The 19,158-nt window shown below is 38.6% G+C and overlaps 1 protein-coding gene and 1 long non-coding RNA gene across 6 annotated transcripts; one reads left to right on the top strand and one right to left on the bottom strand.

Annotated features, from left to right (window-relative positions):
- Positions 1-1,507: 1,507 nt before the first annotated feature.
- On the bottom strand, positions 1,508-13,578 carry LOC111265020 (uncharacterized). Of its 4 annotated transcripts, none has more exons than XR_002683216.2 (6): positions 13,366-13,578; positions 12,153-12,503; positions 11,525-11,843; positions 10,751-10,993; positions 3,796-3,868; positions 1,508-1,903 (listed from the first exon to the last, which is right to left on the bottom strand). XR_002683216.2 is itself a non-coding variant. In XM_022841352.2 (5 exons), the coding sequence occupies exons 1-4, from the start codon at positions 13,445-13,447 to the stop codon at positions 10,792-10,794; spliced, it is 954 nt and encodes a 317-aa protein (XP_022697087.1). In that variant the 5' UTR covers positions 13,448-13,578; the 3' UTR covers positions 1,508-1,903; positions 10,751-10,791. The 4 variants fall into 4 exon arrangements, 1 of the variants encoding a protein (XP_022697087.1); XR_002683215.2 differs by having other exon boundaries at positions 10,714-10,993; XR_002683214.2 differs by lacking the exon at positions 3,796-3,868 and having other exon boundaries at positions 10,714-10,993.
- A 27-nt stretch (positions 13,579-13,605) lies between these two features.
- Positions 13,606-18,791, top strand: LOC147752868 (uncharacterized). 2 transcript variants are annotated; one of them, XR_015312894.1, is made up of 4 exons: positions 13,638-13,721; positions 16,051-16,076; positions 17,627-17,751; positions 18,704-18,791. It is a non-coding gene; the product is annotated as an uncharacterized LOC147752868 (long non-coding RNA). The 2 variants fall into 2 exon arrangements; XR_015312895.1 differs by lacking the exon at positions 16,051-16,076 and having other exon boundaries at positions 13,606-13,721.
- The last annotated feature ends 367 nt before the right edge of the window (positions 18,792-19,158 follow it).

The following is a 19,158-nucleotide window of genomic DNA, read 5'->3' on the forward strand; positions in this document are numbered from 1 at the left end:
AGCCATCAAAATTACAGAATGACGTAGGAATACGTTGGCCAGAATAAGGACAACAAGGTGTTTAAGAAGCGTCGATTGGGAGCAAGGCTAAGGCAGAGCTGATTAACAGGTAGAACCAGATTTTTGAACTGCTTTGATTTGATGTCCATAAAAGCGATGACCCCAGGAAAGATAGCTTGTCTACAGTATTTCTCATATCTCAGATGTTAAATCTACTGCGAAGAGAGCATATTATTGGAGACCATTAAACACGTGAGACACAGGAGCATGAGTATCCTTTTTGGGCTGGTAAATGACAGATAGGACCGTGCATTCGTCAGCGTACAATTGTATTTAAGCCATACACTATAAGGTTATACTTTATTAATTGTCTTTTCTATTCCTACTTTGATCTAAAATCGCATTGTAAAGCTAATGATTTTTATATTTAAATAAAGTACTTGGTTAAAAGTAGAAAATCTACGAAAACAACTATGAGCAACGTATTAATTTAGAATTTATAGAAAGCTTTTATGTGTGACTCTGCGTGTGTGAGCGTAGCTCTGACAGATCAAAATAAATTCATAAAGATCGAACCCGTATATCTTCAAACAACCACATAAACACTACGTCGATGAAAGTCTTTCGAAACAATTATCTACTATCAGTTCTTGTTGTACATTTGCATCAATGATTTTCGAAACGTTAGCTTTAGCTTTTAGGGCTACAAATAGTAAAGATAGTCTGACTGTTTTCTTAATACTGTGGGATAAAATACGGTGTGAGTTCTGATGGTCGTCGCAGTACGTGCTGGACATGACAAAAGATGATTCACACTTCAGACGCAGGCTATACGTATTTGGAATTAACTGTTCTACGTCTATAGGCACCGGTGTGAAAAATAGTTGCGGGCCGTAGTTAAACTTTAACGTCAGCAGGCACTGCCTATGCTTGTACCTAGCCTTCTTTAGTATGTAAAATCTGTTATATGTTGCATGAGCCTCGCTGTTTATATTACCGATAAATGTTATTATTATAGTTATTAGGTTAGATTAGATCATCGCGTCCGACAGGAAAGATGCAATGTGAACAAATGGGACGTTACCAAAGAGTTCTCTTCCATTTATTGATGAATCTGGTAAGTTTGCTCGTTTCGGTGGCAAGCATATGCTACTCACGGAGGTTTATCCAGTGTCACTCCTCTCTAGTCGGAGCTTTGTGCCGTTCAAAAGAGATGCCTCTGATTACGGCTAAGTGATCCCCGGCAGCGAGGGCCTGAGAGGAGGGTACCCGAAAACCCATTAGGGTGGAAAATCCCGAGAAATTCTTCGAAGGCTCAAATTAACCTAAGCCATATAAATATATCCGTATATGTGTGGTTGTGACCTGCAGTCTAAAGCGCTCCTAAGTCATATAAAGGCATGCGGAGTTATCCGGCACTTAGCAATATATGGCGACTGTACTAATTCTCGTATATAGATATAATATGTAATATTCTACTGGCACTTTTCACAAAATAACTGACATGTCTACCTCACTCATATCTACTTTAATTAGCAATGATATACATAAAAGTGATATGAAAATATTTGGTAAGGACAGAAAACGAAAATGCTTCCATGGTATGGATGACGTTTTGTCTCTCTTGGTTTTATGTCACACAGTGAATTTACCGTGCCTAAAATCATAGATGTTTGGTTATGACACCGTCTCACGATGTCCAGGATGTTCCGCGATGCATAAATTTGTATAACGTACATTGCGTTCAGGTCCGTAATGTCATACAATATCTCATGTCGCAGCTACCGTGTATAGGTTTCTCAGATGCTTATTTTAAGTAATATTTGTTGTTGCCTAGCGTCGTCTGCTATCGTGTCGGCTGCTATTCTTGGTGCTTCCGGTTTCCTCACTACTACCTGAAAAGCTTTTAGCGAAAAATCACGAGAGACAATAGTCACAATTAAAAGGGCTGGCGTTGTGCAGCAGGGGGTGTAGGACACAGTTAAGACTGAGCTATACTTTCTCCTGATTGCCATTAAACACAAATACCATCAAAGTCGATTCAGGACCTTTTAGCTGCTGTTGCTTCCGTTAATAAACAAAAGTTATGATGTTCATATGGTACGCCAGCTGGTAAATTGCAGAACACAAATTGGATTTGTCAGCATGTCTCTTTTGGAATGGTTTCATCGTCACTATCATGACTTTACATTGAGCAATATAAATGGAATTACCTTTTTAACAACAAACTGCATCGTCAATGTACAACAGGGAAATTATTGTAGTTTTGCCTAAATTTTTGATCAAAAATTAAAACACGTCGGCTTCACACGTTTACACTCGAGGTTACCAATTGCCTTAATAGTTGAGGCTCATAAGGAATTACTTTTTACGTTGTAATTCCATTATAATTTTATAGGTGTACTAGTTGGATACAACAGTACTGTGAACTCATGTTCGAATACTAAACATTTAAAAGTTATGTATATATATATATATATATATATATATATATATATATATATATATAGAAAATTGTTCGTTTTCGACTCTCTATATCAGTGACTTTGTGTGCCTATAGCAGCGAATTATAAGTGAATTATATTAACTTTTAGCAGTCAAAAATTTCAAGCGATAGAAAGCCTTTTACAGCCTTTTATATACCGATAAAATTGTAACATTCGAATTACTATTTGTCGCAGAGGCTAAAAGCATGTGATATTTCTCGGACGTTTTAGCCTATGCGTCCTGAAGGACCAAGAGTAATGCGATGCCACTTCGATGGGTGGCCTATTGCCGGAAAATAGATATCTCTGAGAATTAGTGACTTGAAGTTATATTGGCAAGTGTCAACAAATACTCTCTTTTTTTTTAAGTTACGTGTGTAGAAAAAATACATTGAGCTTCGACCCAGGTTGGAATCACTTCGTCACAGTCAAATGTCTTGTGGTAAAGGCTTCGAACGATTTACAGACTTCGCTGGATTAGTGTAGGTTAGAAATTTTATAATAACTCTTCATATCTTCCTTCATATCAACTTACCGCAGTTGAATGAGACCCAGAAAAAAGCATAACAAAAATTTATAATCAACATCAGCGACATCCTAAGCTATATGTCTGCGGCTACCGCACGGACCAGTATCAGTAACAATATGTAATAAAGTTTGAAGATTGGAGAAAAAGCTAATAAAGAACTGAAGCTTGAAAATCTCTAAAAGACGAACTTTTTTCATCAAAAATTTTCTTATTGGCGTGCAAGCGAATGAATTCTATATATGTAAGGTAAAAGATGAAGTTTTATATAGAAAATTGCCGCTTATATTTTACTTTTTCTGAGACGTCCATAAGTTTTGTAATTAATATCATGTATCACAATGGTATGACATTCGTTTAATCTGCGCTTTTGCAAAACACGCAATTGAATTTTAGTTCTAGGTAAGAGATCGTTACGAGCGTATCATCTGCTGTTGTGGATTGGTTTTTAAGCGATCTAGCTTAGTCAAACGTACTTCAAATATTATTTACTTTTCTACGCATGTACTTGTTTTTTGGCAAGTAGGTAGAAAACTTTTCCTTTTGGGGTCCTAACCTTTCGCTGTAGGTCGCGAGCTGGACTTAGGGTCACGTATTTTCTTCAACAAGTTCTTCGAATAGTTTGTCCGTGACCTTTATGTGCATTTAGGCGCACAACGTCGATAGCATATTCCCAACAATTACAATTAGCGATGTAACATTTTTCTACGTATGGGAAACGGTCGAAACGGAGGCTTTAGATATAATACGTGTCGACCATAGTTAAAAAATGGGTTTGCCTACCTTAGAACGGCACATCCGAACGCATATCGAGCCTTTATAGTGGCGCCACTGTTGCATCAATAGTTGGATATTCCTAAGATAATAACGTAATGTTAATTAACGTAATCGTGTAATTAACATCGTGTACACCTGCATATACGTGCTGATGGCATGCACCAGCACACAAAAGACAACCAGCGTTATATATGCCCTATGAAAAAATACCTAGAGTCAGTATTGATCATACTCATTCGTTAGTACATGCAAAACGCGACTGCAATATCATCATTACTCAAACAGTAACAGAGAATGAATTCAGCTATTTATTTTGAGCTACGAATACAAAGGACCAATTGGGCATATTTCCTCAGTAAAATGCCTTTTAACGTCTGTATTTACAAATAAGAGCGTCCGTTAATATAAGTAGCTTTGTAAATGTTACACACAACATAATACCGCCATTGTTTTGTCCTAGTTACAATACGTAAGATAAAAAAATAAGGGTCAGACAGGTACTTATTCACCCTGATCAAATATAACTATACCGAAATGACAGATTTCGCGCCATCGTATTTTTCTATAATATGTCCTCTAACATCGTCGATGCAGTGGTATCTGTATAAATGAAAACAATTAATACATGGCCACCCTATGTGCGATGCACTGCTAATGATTATATATTAAAATTACGACGCATTTAGCAAATCTCTCGTCTAAAACGCATTGACATGAATAGATTCACCTCGTGACGAGGTAGACGCGCTGTGGATAAACAAAACATATAATAAGCGAGAGCCTTCGAAAGCGTTCCAGTCCGACTTTGTCTTCCGATAGATATATATATATATATATATACTCCCCTCTCCAATACGTAAAAGGGCACAGTTTATCCTGATTGAGCTCTACTGGCCGGTGGGGTGTTGGGGGTACACGTGAAACATCCATTTTCGATTTATCTTGCGAAGCCCGATTCTGGTTAGGCCCTAAACGGAAGCGAATTTTTCGACGCTATCCCTAAGAGGGTGATTCGAAAGGTTTGTCCACATAGTCCATGTAGTCGAAAGCGTCAAAAAAAAGCAAACTTATCTACGACAGTTGACTCAGAGCAGCTGCATCTCAGGACGCATTTCTCCTTCTGCACATTATTAAAATCGCGCACCGTTGAGTTCCAGCGCATCACCCTCTGCAAACGGTCTCTCGCTTGCACAACTTCAAGCGCTGTGCTTACCTGAGCTAAGCAGGCCACATTCAAGTATACTGTCGTCTCCCTGTACATGAAATATTCATAGGTGAGGCTCAGGCCAAGCATAGGTTTCTGTGGAGTAGAGAGCTACGAGCCTTTCATGACAAGGCCGCTGTTGTCGAAATCGACCGCTAATATCCAAAGCCAAGTTTATGTCAAGCGCATTCAAGTATTGATATTTCAGACGGGCAGATATGCTTGTTTTCATAATAAATTACAACGCTAATTATTAACAATGTTATCGTTGCTTATTGAAAATCACAAGAATTCTATTTTTTCCCTATTCCATCCTAATCTATTTACAGTGCCCACTTACGAAATGCTAGAACTTCGTTTCGACTACTACACCAAGTTGAAATTACCCTCTAATTTTTTTTAAAGAGAGGGTGCTAAGTGTTTATTGAGCCCACTATTAATTACCGACCTAGTTGAACAAACAGGTTGTTTACCTCTGCGTAAATGGTAAGCCACGCGTGGCACAAATAGCGTAAGATGTATGTGTAGGTAACTGAGAGTCAGTACTTCGGAAAGGCCCGATAAACAAAAATGTTCTGCAGCGTCTAACACGATAAACAACTCTAATCAATAAAAATTAGTAGAATAGCAATATACTGATTTTTGATTTCGTTGCTTACGCATATAGTTTTCTTTTACTGCAGTGTATTTCGGCACGATACTGCGTAAACAGTAGCAGCTGTCAGAATCTCTCCGATCACAACTTTTGTAGGGACTGTACCTCTCTGCTCGTTTACGCTTCTGTCGTTTTGTTGACGCCTCACCGCATAACAATAGGATATCTTGATCGCACTCGCAAAGGCAATCGAACAACCTCCATTTCCTCTATTGCAATGAAGAGTCCTATATATGGGAGCGCTGTTAACGCTCTGTTACGGCGTAACAATGGCAGAAAGTGACGCTCAAGAGGCTTCAGATAGTTTTGAGTAGAACAGTTAGTGGTAGGGAAAAGAAACACTGTTTGGTGAATACATCGACAGCTAGCTGGAGATCCTTGGAAGTGTGCGCAGGAAAAATATGAATCATAGTTATAGCGCTAAAGGTAACTTGGGTACAGGTACTTTCGTATTCCGCAAATTTTAATATCTAGCAAGTCTATACACCGGTAAATGCAGAATATTATGGCGCAGCTGAACACGGATAATCTTCTGATTAACATCTTCATTACAGAAAGAATTCCAGTCAGGTAGAATCGCTAGCTAACTGTTAGGTAATTGTCGTTTTCAGATAGAACGCCGCATCATTTGCCAGATATCTTTAATTATAGAGTACCTGGAAGCACCAAAGGAGTGCATGAAGAACGTAACGCTTGTATCTACAAAATGATACTGCCTCAAGGTAGACTAAAGCATTCATTCTAAAAATCTTCGCACAAAGTCTCACTTAGCGCGACACGATTTCATACTCCAAACGTAAGTATATAAATCAGCTGGTTTTTAGCTTTCGTTTTTTTGTCTTTACCCTGTGCGGTACAAATCCAAACTATGAGGAAAAAAGTTGAAAAAAAATTAGACGGAGGGGTCATAGAGCGGGGCTTCATTAAATCATGATGCCAAATGTAGCGCCAACGTTTTATCATTTAAAATTTGCATAGGGGAAAAATTTGCGGTTACGAAATTTATGGGAAATCGAAAGGTGGTTGCTCTAAAGTATGCTGAATGATTAGCAGAAGGCAAGATTCTGTTTAGAACGAGCACGGGCCCTGAGACTTATCTTTTCAGGATTTAAGCGTATTATTGAGGGGCAAAAAAGATCATGAATAATGGAAGAGACTACGCAACTGGTAACATTGTTTTTAGTAAGAGTGGAAAAACGACAAATCAACTATACAACATGGCCTTCATATTCACCAGAATTTGGTAAACTACTATTTAGGCTCAAACGCTACTTATCAACAGCTGGCAAACAAGCTTAAACGATACGGTGCGCCACATTGTACCCGAAATACGTGCTGTCTCCGTAGAGCAAAAAACTATGGAATCGACTGATCGCACGAAAAAGTCGACCTGTTTCCCCTTTAGCATTGCGGTACATCAGAACGGAAGCCTTTCTTTTCGTACTCCCCACTCATTTTTGCGTCCTAACCAGCGTATCCAATACACAGCGGTAATACGAATAAATATGATAACTGCATGTAGAAAATTGTCAGGTTAACCTCATAAGAGATACTCGCTTTCCAGCCGGAAATTTGATGGCCATGGTTCCCTTACGAGACGTGCTGATTGCCTGTGCTCGCAAAGCCCCAAGAGGGAGCGTTCGGATTTAGTTATACGAAGGGGTGCCTATATCAACAATAGTGAGAACTGCAAAGCAGAAAAAGGACAATTCAAATTTGTTTCCCTTTAGTTTTTCATGAGTGACGTTTAAAACGGCATCTTTTTGTAACGGAAAAGTTCAGATGAAAATTTGAACGAAGCGTAGGGAACCATTTTGTTCGAGCGAGGACACTCCGGAAATCAGCTCTTTCCATAAGTAAGTGAGAACTACATGTGTGTGTATAGGGTTAGGTATCGAAAAAATTACCGTCATCCACACAACCGAATCAGATCAATGAAGTTGCTAATCAGCCTTTAACGAATTTCAGATTAGTTTCTACTTGTTGCCTGACAGGTCTCTCTCGACCTAACTCTCCATTTAGCGGTACTACGGGCTGAAAAAATTGTTACTCGATCATTTTTCTCTCTGACTTGTCGTTCGTAGCGGCTAGCTATAATTTAATATTATCATGCCGAGACGCCGACATCTGAGACGTTCATAATGGCCCTCTATATATAGACAGAGGGTTGTGCCAAACGAATACGACGGTTGGTAAAATTATTTTAGAATACTGCAGAATCGCTGGGGAAGCTAAAACACTGGTATCAGCTGTGGTTCTTACATATTAATAGAATGCTTATGAAGCCTTTTTAAATGATGTACTACTATGGAGTAAGGGCTTAATCTAAGCGGCACCAAGAAACCCCTAGGGAAAAGATTTAACCGAATGCCTTATAACATTCTAAGAGCTTCATTCTCGAGTATCTATGCAGGCGACGAGTCAAGCAGAGCTGAAGCCTTTAGCTTTCCCTCATAAACAACATCGGCGATATTTTTTTACGCTCTCCGAAAGATAATCGTTAATTAAAAGTGAAAAATTTGCTAGGGCATTGATGCCCTCAGGAACTGGCAGACCTGAGCAAAAGGAATAAAAACCAAAGTGTATAGTTGCTTTTTACGCGCCGATACCGTGCAGAAGCTACGCCATGGGCTGTGGTAAAAAATCTCTGACGAGTTAACTTGGATCGTAGATTAACAAAATAAACTGTATACAACAAAATACCTGCTCGTTACAGTCTCCACACGAAACAATTCTATTCCTATATCTGATAACGTTACACATACAAATATCAGAGAGTCACGTAAGTTTCTATCATGTTCTGCATGCCCAGAACTTGTTTAAAAAAAAGCTAAAAGCTTTTTAACTGCTCTATATAGGTACGTTTTCAACATAATTCCGGATCATAAACTTGGCGCCATTATATGTACTTAATATAATATAACAATAACCGAATTGAAGACCTGATGATTTTCGAAGTCAACATTATCGATATTCAATCAATTAAACAATATGTGAAGGATGAAAAGTCGTAACTGGATATGTGAACTCCAAACGTAAAAACAGATAGTAAAATAACAAATATAATTACAAGCGAGCTTAAAACGTCTATAGAAATTAATTGAAAATAAAAACCTAGAAAAAAAAAAGGTATGATGAAAAAATGATAATACGTAAAGGGAAAGGACGAACAATGATTGGTAAAAGCATTGAGTAACATACCTTTCTATTTTTCTAACTAAATTTAGTCGTTTGTCGAAAACTAGGCTTTTACCGATCCTCGATCGATTTGACCTGTTCATTCGACGAGTGTTATTACGTTTATTTTTTAAGCACGCTTTTTACTTTGTAAAATGCCGCCAGCGCGTCCATTTACAAATTCAGACCAAAAGTAAATCAATAATAAAAGTGTATATCAAAAGCTTTCCATGTGCTCAAATTGACATGTTGAAACAAAATTTAAAAGCAACAAATAATAAGAGACTAGTAAAAGTGTGTACATCTAAAACATGCACACAAGATACACTCGATATTGATAGTACATTTCCTATCTGATGGTTAGGAGGAGGGTGAGACGCTATAAATAAGTACTTTTCTGGAAAATACGATACGAATAATATGAAGACTAAGCTTTTGAAGGTCACCAACATTTTGGAAGACCTGGGTGTGGCGTAGCTGCAAACAATTTTCTGGAAACAGTACCAGACCTTCTAAAACCTTCGAAGGCTCATAGCAGACATTCCCTAGACCCCAATAGCGAAAATAGCTCCCTGTACGATTTTGTCAAATGACTTTTCAGATACATTCACATTCCACTAGATCTATTCTTTGGTTTTCAATTCTGTGTGTATCCTCCTCTGCTGTCGGCGAGCTTTTATAGATTAAACATTTTTTACGACAAAATGTATACATCGAAACTTCTTTTTAACATGATCGGTCATGGACGTCGTGCGGGAGGTTTGTAGCTGTTGAGAAATGGAGAGGTTTTAGCAAGAGTACGTAAAAGGAGGAACAAAGAAAATCCGCTTAATTGCCAGGAAAGCTCTGTTTAGATTCTACTTCTCAAATAATTGCCATTCGGCCTCCCTCATATTATATAGATATACGCATACCTTTTATTATTTTTTTTAGAATTATCATTTTTTGGAAGGCATCCGCGGCAATGTTTGTCCAGAGGCATCTCTATAGAAGCCCTAGTTATATTCCACTGAGCTACTTGACTGGATCAAAGCAAGGGAAATCCCGTAATCTGCTAGGTTTTTATATGAACCGATATCGCATCTCGTTTGAGCATATCGCGGTAGAAACTGTTGATAGTGACGCATGACAGATCGATGATTGAATAGATTGATCTAATAACTGCAATATCGGTAGCTACATATGGGTGCTCCCTTAATAGATTGAACTCTGGAATTTAATGCTGTATGGCAAACTTTGAACTTTTGTGATACCCTTTGTGATCATTTGGTATAAGGACAATTGCGTTATCAAGTGGGGACCTAAATGCGGAGACAATCTGATAAGCTGCTGCCCGAAGGACCACGTCTGGGTGTTTCTTGATCGCGGGAATTTACCGCAGCCCTGTGTCTTAAATGATCTTATAGCCATTTCAAAATTCAGCTCAGATCAAAATTCAATTTATTAAAATTACGTTGGAATTAATTGAGATCTATTATTTCTAGATTGAATAAGGACGCTGTCCCAAAGAGTCGTGTATTGGAAACGGAAACTATCTAAAGGTACAATAGTTAGAACGTAGTCGGTATGATGATATGAAATTGTGACTAATAAAGGAGCTTATGTAGAATTAATAATCTCCGGAAAGATACAGTTGAAGTATGCAATCTAAGTCGAACTTCGTTACATTTGCGGGGGCCTTATCTGAGTAGGCCCAGACTACGCGATGACCCTCCCCTAAAAGGTGACCATTATATCTAATTCTGTTACTTGATGGCAAAATGTAAATATGCTAACGCTAAATATTTACCGTAAAGTTTGTATTGCCACATGAATGAATTGTCCAGTTTAGCTAAAATACGAAGCGGAAACAAAACAGGTTTATTTTACCCCTAACTTCTAGCATTACCTTGGAATCAAAGGATACTTCCGTTGTGTCTTTTCACCTTTCTCGAGTTTGTTATCCTGTCAGGTGCCTGAAAATGTTTCAAACTTCGAAACGGGCTATAAGACGATCTAGCATTTTCTCGGGTAATCCAGTGACCCAGACGCTACAGCGGGGCCCGAATTCGCTAACGATAGATGTAGGGAGACAAACTGGGCAACCGTTCCTATCCACTTCTTTACTTCTGTACAACGAGCAGCACTCGTGTGGAATCTCAGGACAGGTGTAGAAGTCGCAGAATTTCCTGCAATTATATGCAACACATATGTATAGAATGGTTTTTAGGCTAAGGTAGTGCTCCACAATAGGCAAATGGGTTTCCAAAAGCTTCATCCATATTATACGTTGAGTTCGACGCCGCAGACCTGCTACGTTCCGCCCGAATGTTGGAATACCTAATTATTAAGTAACTCAGCTCTGATCCATAGAACTGAACAAAGCTTCTCTTTGACTTCTTACAAAAACTTGCACATTTATACAGGAGCAGTTTGTTACAGCAAGCTGACATATATTGGCTAACTATAGATGCACCAAAAGGGAATCGTTGTGAAAAAGCTGCAGCTATTACTGGATTCTACATTACAAACTACGGAAAAACATTGTTCAGCGTCTAAAAGGCTTAGAGGCGGCCAGCAGTGTCATTTAACATTTCATTAGAAACCACCACTAGACTACCGCTTGTCGCATTCGTCATTGTTTCTTAATTTACATACTTGAAATACAAAATTGACAAGTATAATAGAATGTAACTAGTAAGTTATGAAGCTTGCATTACAATAAATAGTGGCTGTCTGCCCAGAAAGAGGGTCGGTGCAGTTCTTTCTTGGCGCGTACTAATCGTCCGTACTCGCAAAGCTTCTCGCGGAGTGCTCGACTGGTCGCTTCGGATCCGAGACAAGACCTGCAATTACATGGAGCCGCCTTGCCAAGAAGAGCATACTGCATGCATTTATCGCTCAGCTTGGCTTGATCCATGAGTCCTAGGACAACCAGGTAGCGTTGAAACCAATTCGATTCTGAAAACGATTGGGTTTTGTGCGTCGTTTCAAATAGACACGAGACATGGTGGCCTCTCAAGTCGGCTGAAAAAATAGCTGTTAATAGATAGGATACTATTTGTTAGTGACCGGCCTTCCTTACCGTATAACGTTTGCACGAAGTACTACATCATTCTGTAACAACACAGTGTAGAAGAATAAGAACCAAGTTTATTATATAATTGAAAACCTTAACAATAATAGGTCGTTACAGATATATTGCATCATTATTGTGGCTTTGCATTATCCGTATAGTTGTTCTCAAAATATGTAAATTTGTCCCCATAAATTAGTCCACAGAAATTGAATGTATTAGTAGATTTATGTTACATTCATCAACCTTAATTAGAAACGATATTCGCTTACAGTTGTCGGTTGGTAAACAGGTAGGACACCCGGCCTGCATCGGCAGTTTTGACCCTACGGGGTCGCAACACGTCGATGGGAGGCGAAAACGGCACCTCGGATTGCATATTGCTCTCCACATCCAGTTTTTAGCTTGGACCTTCGTCCTGTCGATTGCGTCTGCGTACACACGGGCCCTGGCTCTTCGGAAAGTGCACATTCTCGTCACGAAGTCAGGCTGTGCTTCTAAACATGCAGAACAGTCGCATTCAGCGACACTGTTACGTTCTGCATATTGGAAGCAGTCGTAGCTGATATTCTGGGCGAGATATACCTCGTATGCGGCAACCAACAGTTTTTCGCGTTCTAAAACTAGTGCAGAGATAGTGAGCATTTTTGAGAAAGGAACGGGAATTTGAATTTGAATGTAATAGAAAAACACGATCACAAGTAGTATTTTCAAAAGATTTCAATAGATAGCGTAGATGCGTCCGTTGGAAAGGAGAAAGAAATTAATAAGATTGTGCTAACTCACAACACAGTTGTGTGCTTCATTATTGGCTTTGTTATGGTACAGTGGTATAGTGTTTGCCTATGTAACCTTAAAACAGGTCAGGTGGTCTAGGTCTAAAATTTGGCGCAGGAACATTTGGGCTGAAAAGACAGTATTAAACAAAGACACCAGAAGTACCATAGAACTTGAAATATTTAGCGGCAAGAAGCGCCGGCATTACTCATTACCTTGCCAAAGAATGTCGACATTTTCTGTTTCCCAAGCATCTTACACTCTTAATCTACCAAAAAAAAAACAACTCGATGAAACGTTGAGGGTTCAACGACCCATTACCGCAAAGGTTTAAAAAAATGGGAAAAATTTTTACACCTGGGTTCAAGGAATACGACGATCCCAAACGAACTAGATATTTCAGGAAGTCAGAAAAGGGCTTAAGGAATTGTATGGGTTACTCCAAATGGCACAAAAAGAACTGAAGTGACTGAATTGAGATTTTTCATTTTCCGCACTGATTTAAAACAAACACAGTATATATTTCTATTAGAAATTAGGGGTTGGTATTCGGTAATATGTAACTGCTCATCAAATACGGACAAACATACCATACGCTACAACCAACAAGAGTTTTCTTTCCAGCCAAAACGGCTATAATGATCATAAAGTACAGGTAATTTTAATAGTTTTAACAAAGTTTGCTTCTAGTACACAATGAGTAAATACCTGGATCATGCGATTGTTTAACGGCTAGCGCTGCATACGATACAAACAAAGCAACAGTTGCTTTGTTGCTGAATAGAACCATCTTGGAGCAGCCAAAGGTAAAGCAATCTGTCACAAGCAAATGGAGACTTCTCAAAAAAGTCCAGGGTGGAAAGACCCTCCTAAGAGGCTAGCTGCCCAGCCGCCAAGCATTACAGGTTCGAGAAACAGGCTTCATTTTGTCAAACCTTTTGTGGACACGCACGCGCCTACAAACGACGTCCGGACACATACGAGCCGCTCATTATCGAGACGGTGTCGATCCTCGAGTGCGCCCCGTTTCCACAATGCCCGCTGTTCAATGCCGCGAAGATAGGGTGAGTCCGTGACGTAAGAAAAGCAAAGTGCACACGTCTCTTCTTAAAGGGACAGGGCCATTTGTTCTGATATCAATTCTCGGCTAAATAACCTCGAACCTTCATCCTGCGTCGATGTTATACTTGTTTCTATTGTTTGAATTGTTCATATCTTTCCATGTACTGTAGAATTACTTATAGTACTACGGGCGCATGCAAACGCTGTTTGAGTCAGCGCTTAACCGTAGTACCGGACGTAAAACTCGAAAATATTTATAGGTGCCAAAAACTGGCCCATAACGAGGGTTCATCAGTCACATTTTAGCCTGGCTATCGTCACCTGTCGATCATTCCAGGTTATTTGCTTACAGCAACTTGAAGTGCCAAGGGAAAACGTATTCAGCTAGTTCTCTAAATGCCAACTAAAAATGCGGTGCCTAATACTTGATCAAAGAGGGCACATGGCTATAGTGAAGACAAATTGCTTTCAACGGAAACCTAACTAGAAGACGAATAGCTTATATATATATATATATGTATCTATTAACTGTAGAGAACACGTGGCGACCTAAGCTCGAACCCGTTCGTTTCTTGCTGGCAACCGGTCGTCTGTTATCATAATGCGTAACGGCAGTTCTGGATGTAAAGGGCGAAACATTTATATATTTCTATAATCGTAACATTAAATAAATTATGTAACAAATCACCAAAAACGGAGAGACGCTACGGCCGCTTACTCGTATATCAAAATATTCTGTTGACGTTCTCTATCTCATCTGACTTTCAAGACCTAAATAGCTTTAATGCCCATATGGACTATCAGCAGATGTTTCACATACTGACCCTAACCTAGCTATTACCTCGAAAACTGCAAGTCAATGTTTTCGCGCGGTTTCTGCTCGACATTTCTATGTAGAGTATTGTTTGTGTGTATATTTTCGGTACGACTCGTAGCCCGTAGATGATATGTTCACGGTTCGGTCCTATAGAGCCTTTCGAACAATGAATGATAGGAGCTGATTATTGGATTTCACATTTAGCGTACAACGTAGCCTGTCGAAAGTTTACTCTGTAAATTTCAATTCTGTCTATGTTTTCTTCATCTTTCAATGATGTGTTTTCTACTTTAGTTACCTAGTTGAAGTGACATTATTGAACCAAGAACCTGTAAAAACTCCGCTAATATATTTTTTTCTATCAATTAAACTTAACGCACAGTTCTATAGAGATTTCCTCCCTCTGGATATACGTATAACAAAGGATGGGGCGAAATTTTATTATCAGTTTAAATAAAAACTTTTTGATAGCTAAAGCGTGTTCTCCACGTGTGTTAAGTTAGGGGGAAGTGCACAAATTGTTGCATTTATTAGCAAATACGCATCCAAATTTTATTTCTACAAATCCATAAAAATATGCTATAATGCCAAAATGCCAGTATATCTAAAACGCATTAGCTGTAACAATGACCACTGGGGTCATTCAATTGAATAAAGAATACCCCCTACTAAACGCACTGTGACTTGCCTATCTCCTGACTCCTTAACAAATGTAAAGTTAACATTTTACAATTGTAAAAAAGCAAAAAACTCTGCTTGGAATCATCGAACAACTTTTAACCAGCTTACTTATGCATACTGCCACATACCACAGTATCAAAATTTATCAGAAAAAGTGAAATGTTTTTACAACATACACACGCAAACTTCGTCAAAGGTGTAAAATCGTGAGATAGTTTTTTATTTTTTGAACTTCTGAAAAAAAAATTATTTGTCATATATCTAAGAAAAGTATACTTTTTCTGAGTATCTTATAGCCTTGGAGGCTAAAAAGATAGCACCCCCCGTATCGATGGAACAGCTAAGTGTGTTGAGCGTCGTTCCCATTGAAGAATTACTATACTCGTATGATTTATATATATATATGATTATAGGAAAATTTAAGGTAATGATTCAAGGGTTGCTGAATGTCTCATTTGGTAACTAACTTGGTTAGTTGGAATTCATACGAAAAGCAAACGAATTGATCCTAAGACAATTTGCAACAGACTTTAGAAACATATACACCATATAAAAATGCTTTAAGGCTGTGTTCGATTAGTGCCCTGAATACGGGTGATCTGAAATCTACCGTGCGAGGGTAGGGGATTACAATACCCACTACCTATTTTATCGTTCAAGCTTTTGTAGGAAAGCTAAGTCATGTCTATGCAGAGTTTCATTCAGGCCAGTAGACATGCTTCTCAAATCTGTAAGCAAACACACGTTTTCCCTTGCTATTATGAGGACAAATTACAACATTTACCTTCAATCCCATAATTGCTTCTTTCGCCGATTCAATGTGTGATTCGCAGGGCCCCTCGAACAAGCAGCTTCGCAAGTTCGTAAGCCAGAGGACGTCATTGAACGAAATGTGCCGTCTTCTTCACTCATTGAAAATCAGCCTTGCAAACCCAGACTATCTGCTTTTCCTTTTCCCACCCTTGGCCATTGGTGTTTCGCAGGCTACAAGGCTCAAAACTCTCAAGACACTGCTACGGGAGCCACGAGTTGAACGCGCTTGATACACACATGCGACCCTCCAGCTAATATCTTTCATCTCCTAGGAGCCATCTCTTTTTTTTTTTTCTTTTCATGTTTCTAACGACACGATGTCTCAGGTCGTGGCCATCATTTTTCGCGTACCAGTTTATTTCTTATGTATCGTCGCATTTGCCTATTTAGTGTATTTGTCGCTGTTGTTCACGCATCCTTTTCCTGGTTGCCGCCTTAACCATGGCCTTCACAGAAAGTAACTGCCTCTTAGAAATGATTGTCGAGATCAATGTACGGCTTACACAAAGCTACAAACACGCTTTTGCTTGGCGATGACCTCTTGAGAAATCCAAGCTTAGATCATGTACAGCCAACGTTGGAGGTTTAGTCTATACAAACAGACTCCTAAAACTTACTCATTATAAATGGAAAGGGAAAGATCAAGCAGCCTAAGTCAACATGATAAATAAATAGAGAAACGAAAGTCATTTACCCAAAAGAGTAGTCGTATCACCCGCCGATTGTTTTCCAAGCAGCATTGGCGAAAATAGGGCTTAATTTGTTGCTATCATCACATATACATACAGGCATAGTAAGATACTATTTGGTAGCTAAAGGTCTATACGAGGTATATATTCGAAGACGACATTTTGCGGGATCGAGTTGATTTTTGTTCATAAGTGTTAGCATGGGAATGTTTCCTTTTACATGGCGAAAATTAAATGTTGATAAAACGTTACGTATTTTTTTTTTATCTACACGGCGAATTTGTGACCGGGGTAAGCAAAACTGCTAAACGGTAAGCCTGGCATAAAATTAACTGTATTAAGCGTTCTTAGTGGCCATTGTACTCAAGGATGACGCTGATATTCTCGCGTTTGGCTCAACGTAATCCAGCCTATATAATTACATCAAGGACTATGTATGCTTATTTGCTAGAGGGTAAGCATATGACAAAAAATTAAAAATCTACTTCAGGCACATTTTTTTGTTGCCTATTAACCTTCCTATTTAATCTGACCGGGTTTGTTAGGCTCTCTCGTGCATCGCGTGCTTCAGCCGGCCTTATAAGCGTGCTATGAAAGAGGCTAGTAATGCGTTATGTCCATCCCCAAATGATGGGAAATTAACAGGAGTAAAGCTCATTATCGCCTTGCATTGATCAAGCATCTTAGTGAATGCATCCAAATTATACAATTCCTTAGAAGGTTTTGTCCATTTAATACTGAGAGTGCCTACGCTCTTCAAAGCAAGAATATGTATTTTGAGTATCAGAAATAAGTGCCCGGAATGAGCTTCGTAAATAAACAGATTTATCCCTTGTATAGTTTCATCATTAGCTTAGAGTCTGTCGCTTTTTTATTATGTTTTTGCTGGCATGCAAACCGTTCTCAGCTGAAGCCTCGAAGCGCTCTGAGAGTCATGTCCGAACTATCTACGGCAGTTCCTGAAGCCTGCGTTCGTATCTCGGACTAGAAATGATAGCAAAGTAGTTTGGAAGGACAGGACCTTATTATTAGGTTAGTACTTTGAGCCGAATCTAGGTAACATTTTAAAATAGGCTTGAAAATCAGACAAGTTTCTGGAATCACTCTACGACAAACACGCAAATGTTCTGGATCCTAGATTACAGTTCGAGTTTGAGAGGCCTGCTGTGTTGTGTCTAATGTTCTAATAGCTTACTTTACTTATTTACGTCCTAAATTTACTTGGTCCGAATTCTCAAAATATCGCCGCGCTGTTACACCGTTAACATTCAATGGAAAATTCACAATAATAATAGAGATATCACTATCATAATTAACTATAGTAAGTGTTGGAGTTTGTTTTACGAGTAAAAAATGTTTCTATCTAAATGCTGGCCAAACGATTTTCCGTTGGCGCGCACCAACCTCTTGTACCTTCAAAACTTCCTACGAAGTATGCGACCAGGTTTCTTGAAATTCCAGCACAACCTGCTGTCGCATATACTTGTTTTGTCAAAAATAGCAAAATGGATACCTTTTTCACTCAGGTTTGTTGAGGTCAATGTTGATGTGGAAGATACCGAGGCTTCGAGTACCTAGAAATTCCCTCCATCTAACATTCGAGACTAAACAGGTTCTGAAAAGAATCACTGATACCGTACCATCGGCAATGTACTGGGTGAGCCAAAAATCCCTTGATAGTGAAAGCCTCCTCATTTTACAGCTGTTAAAGTAAGAGTTCTTATAATATCGAGCGTATTTATTTATACGATGCATTCGTAATAAGGCCACTATAATACAATACAAGGTATATTAGAAAGTTCCTTAGTATTAATCGAACTACGACACTGACTATCATTGTCGTAGCTTTTGCATTTTAGGCATATACTAACACTGCGGCCTCATAGCATCGGAGCCAATTTGATTTTTGAAGCTCCTTTAGTGTAAAACCTATTGGATATATTCTAACACTTTTTTCTTTTTCTTTTTTTTTCCAATTTTTTAGACGTTTGATGAAAATTGAAAAAAAAAATGTAGATCACCACAATCAGTGAAGAAAGAAAGTCTTTAACTTCCAAGAAACTTTGTCAAACGCAGAAAAAGTAAGTAGTATCTGATCTTTGCCTCAAGTCGCATATGAAAAATGATGCATTAGTTTTCGCTATAAACAGTTTTTTTTTTAGAAAAAACTAGCATTCTTCCGATACCAAGAATAACGGGTAAATGCGTACTTGCTAACACAAATCAATCGATCAAATGTTCCACCCTGTATATATATATACAATAGGTTTTACGTCTCCGATGGTATAATGACACATTGCTTATATCTATTATATAGTATAGTACTAGTAAATAATGATAGAGATAGGCTAAGTTATTAAACTGTTTTTGTTTGCCTATAAAAATTCGAATCGCTATTATAGTAAGAGGTCATTGCAAAAATATCAAGTTGGTCATGCT

Source organism: Varroa jacobsoni, unplaced genomic scaffold (genome assembly GCF_002532875.2).
Source record: "Varroa jacobsoni isolate VJ856 unplaced genomic scaffold, vjacob_1.0 scaffold_924, whole genome shotgun sequence".
In the NCBI taxonomy this organism is placed as follows: Eukaryota; Metazoa; Arthropoda; class Arachnida; order Mesostigmata; family Varroidae; genus Varroa; species Varroa jacobsoni.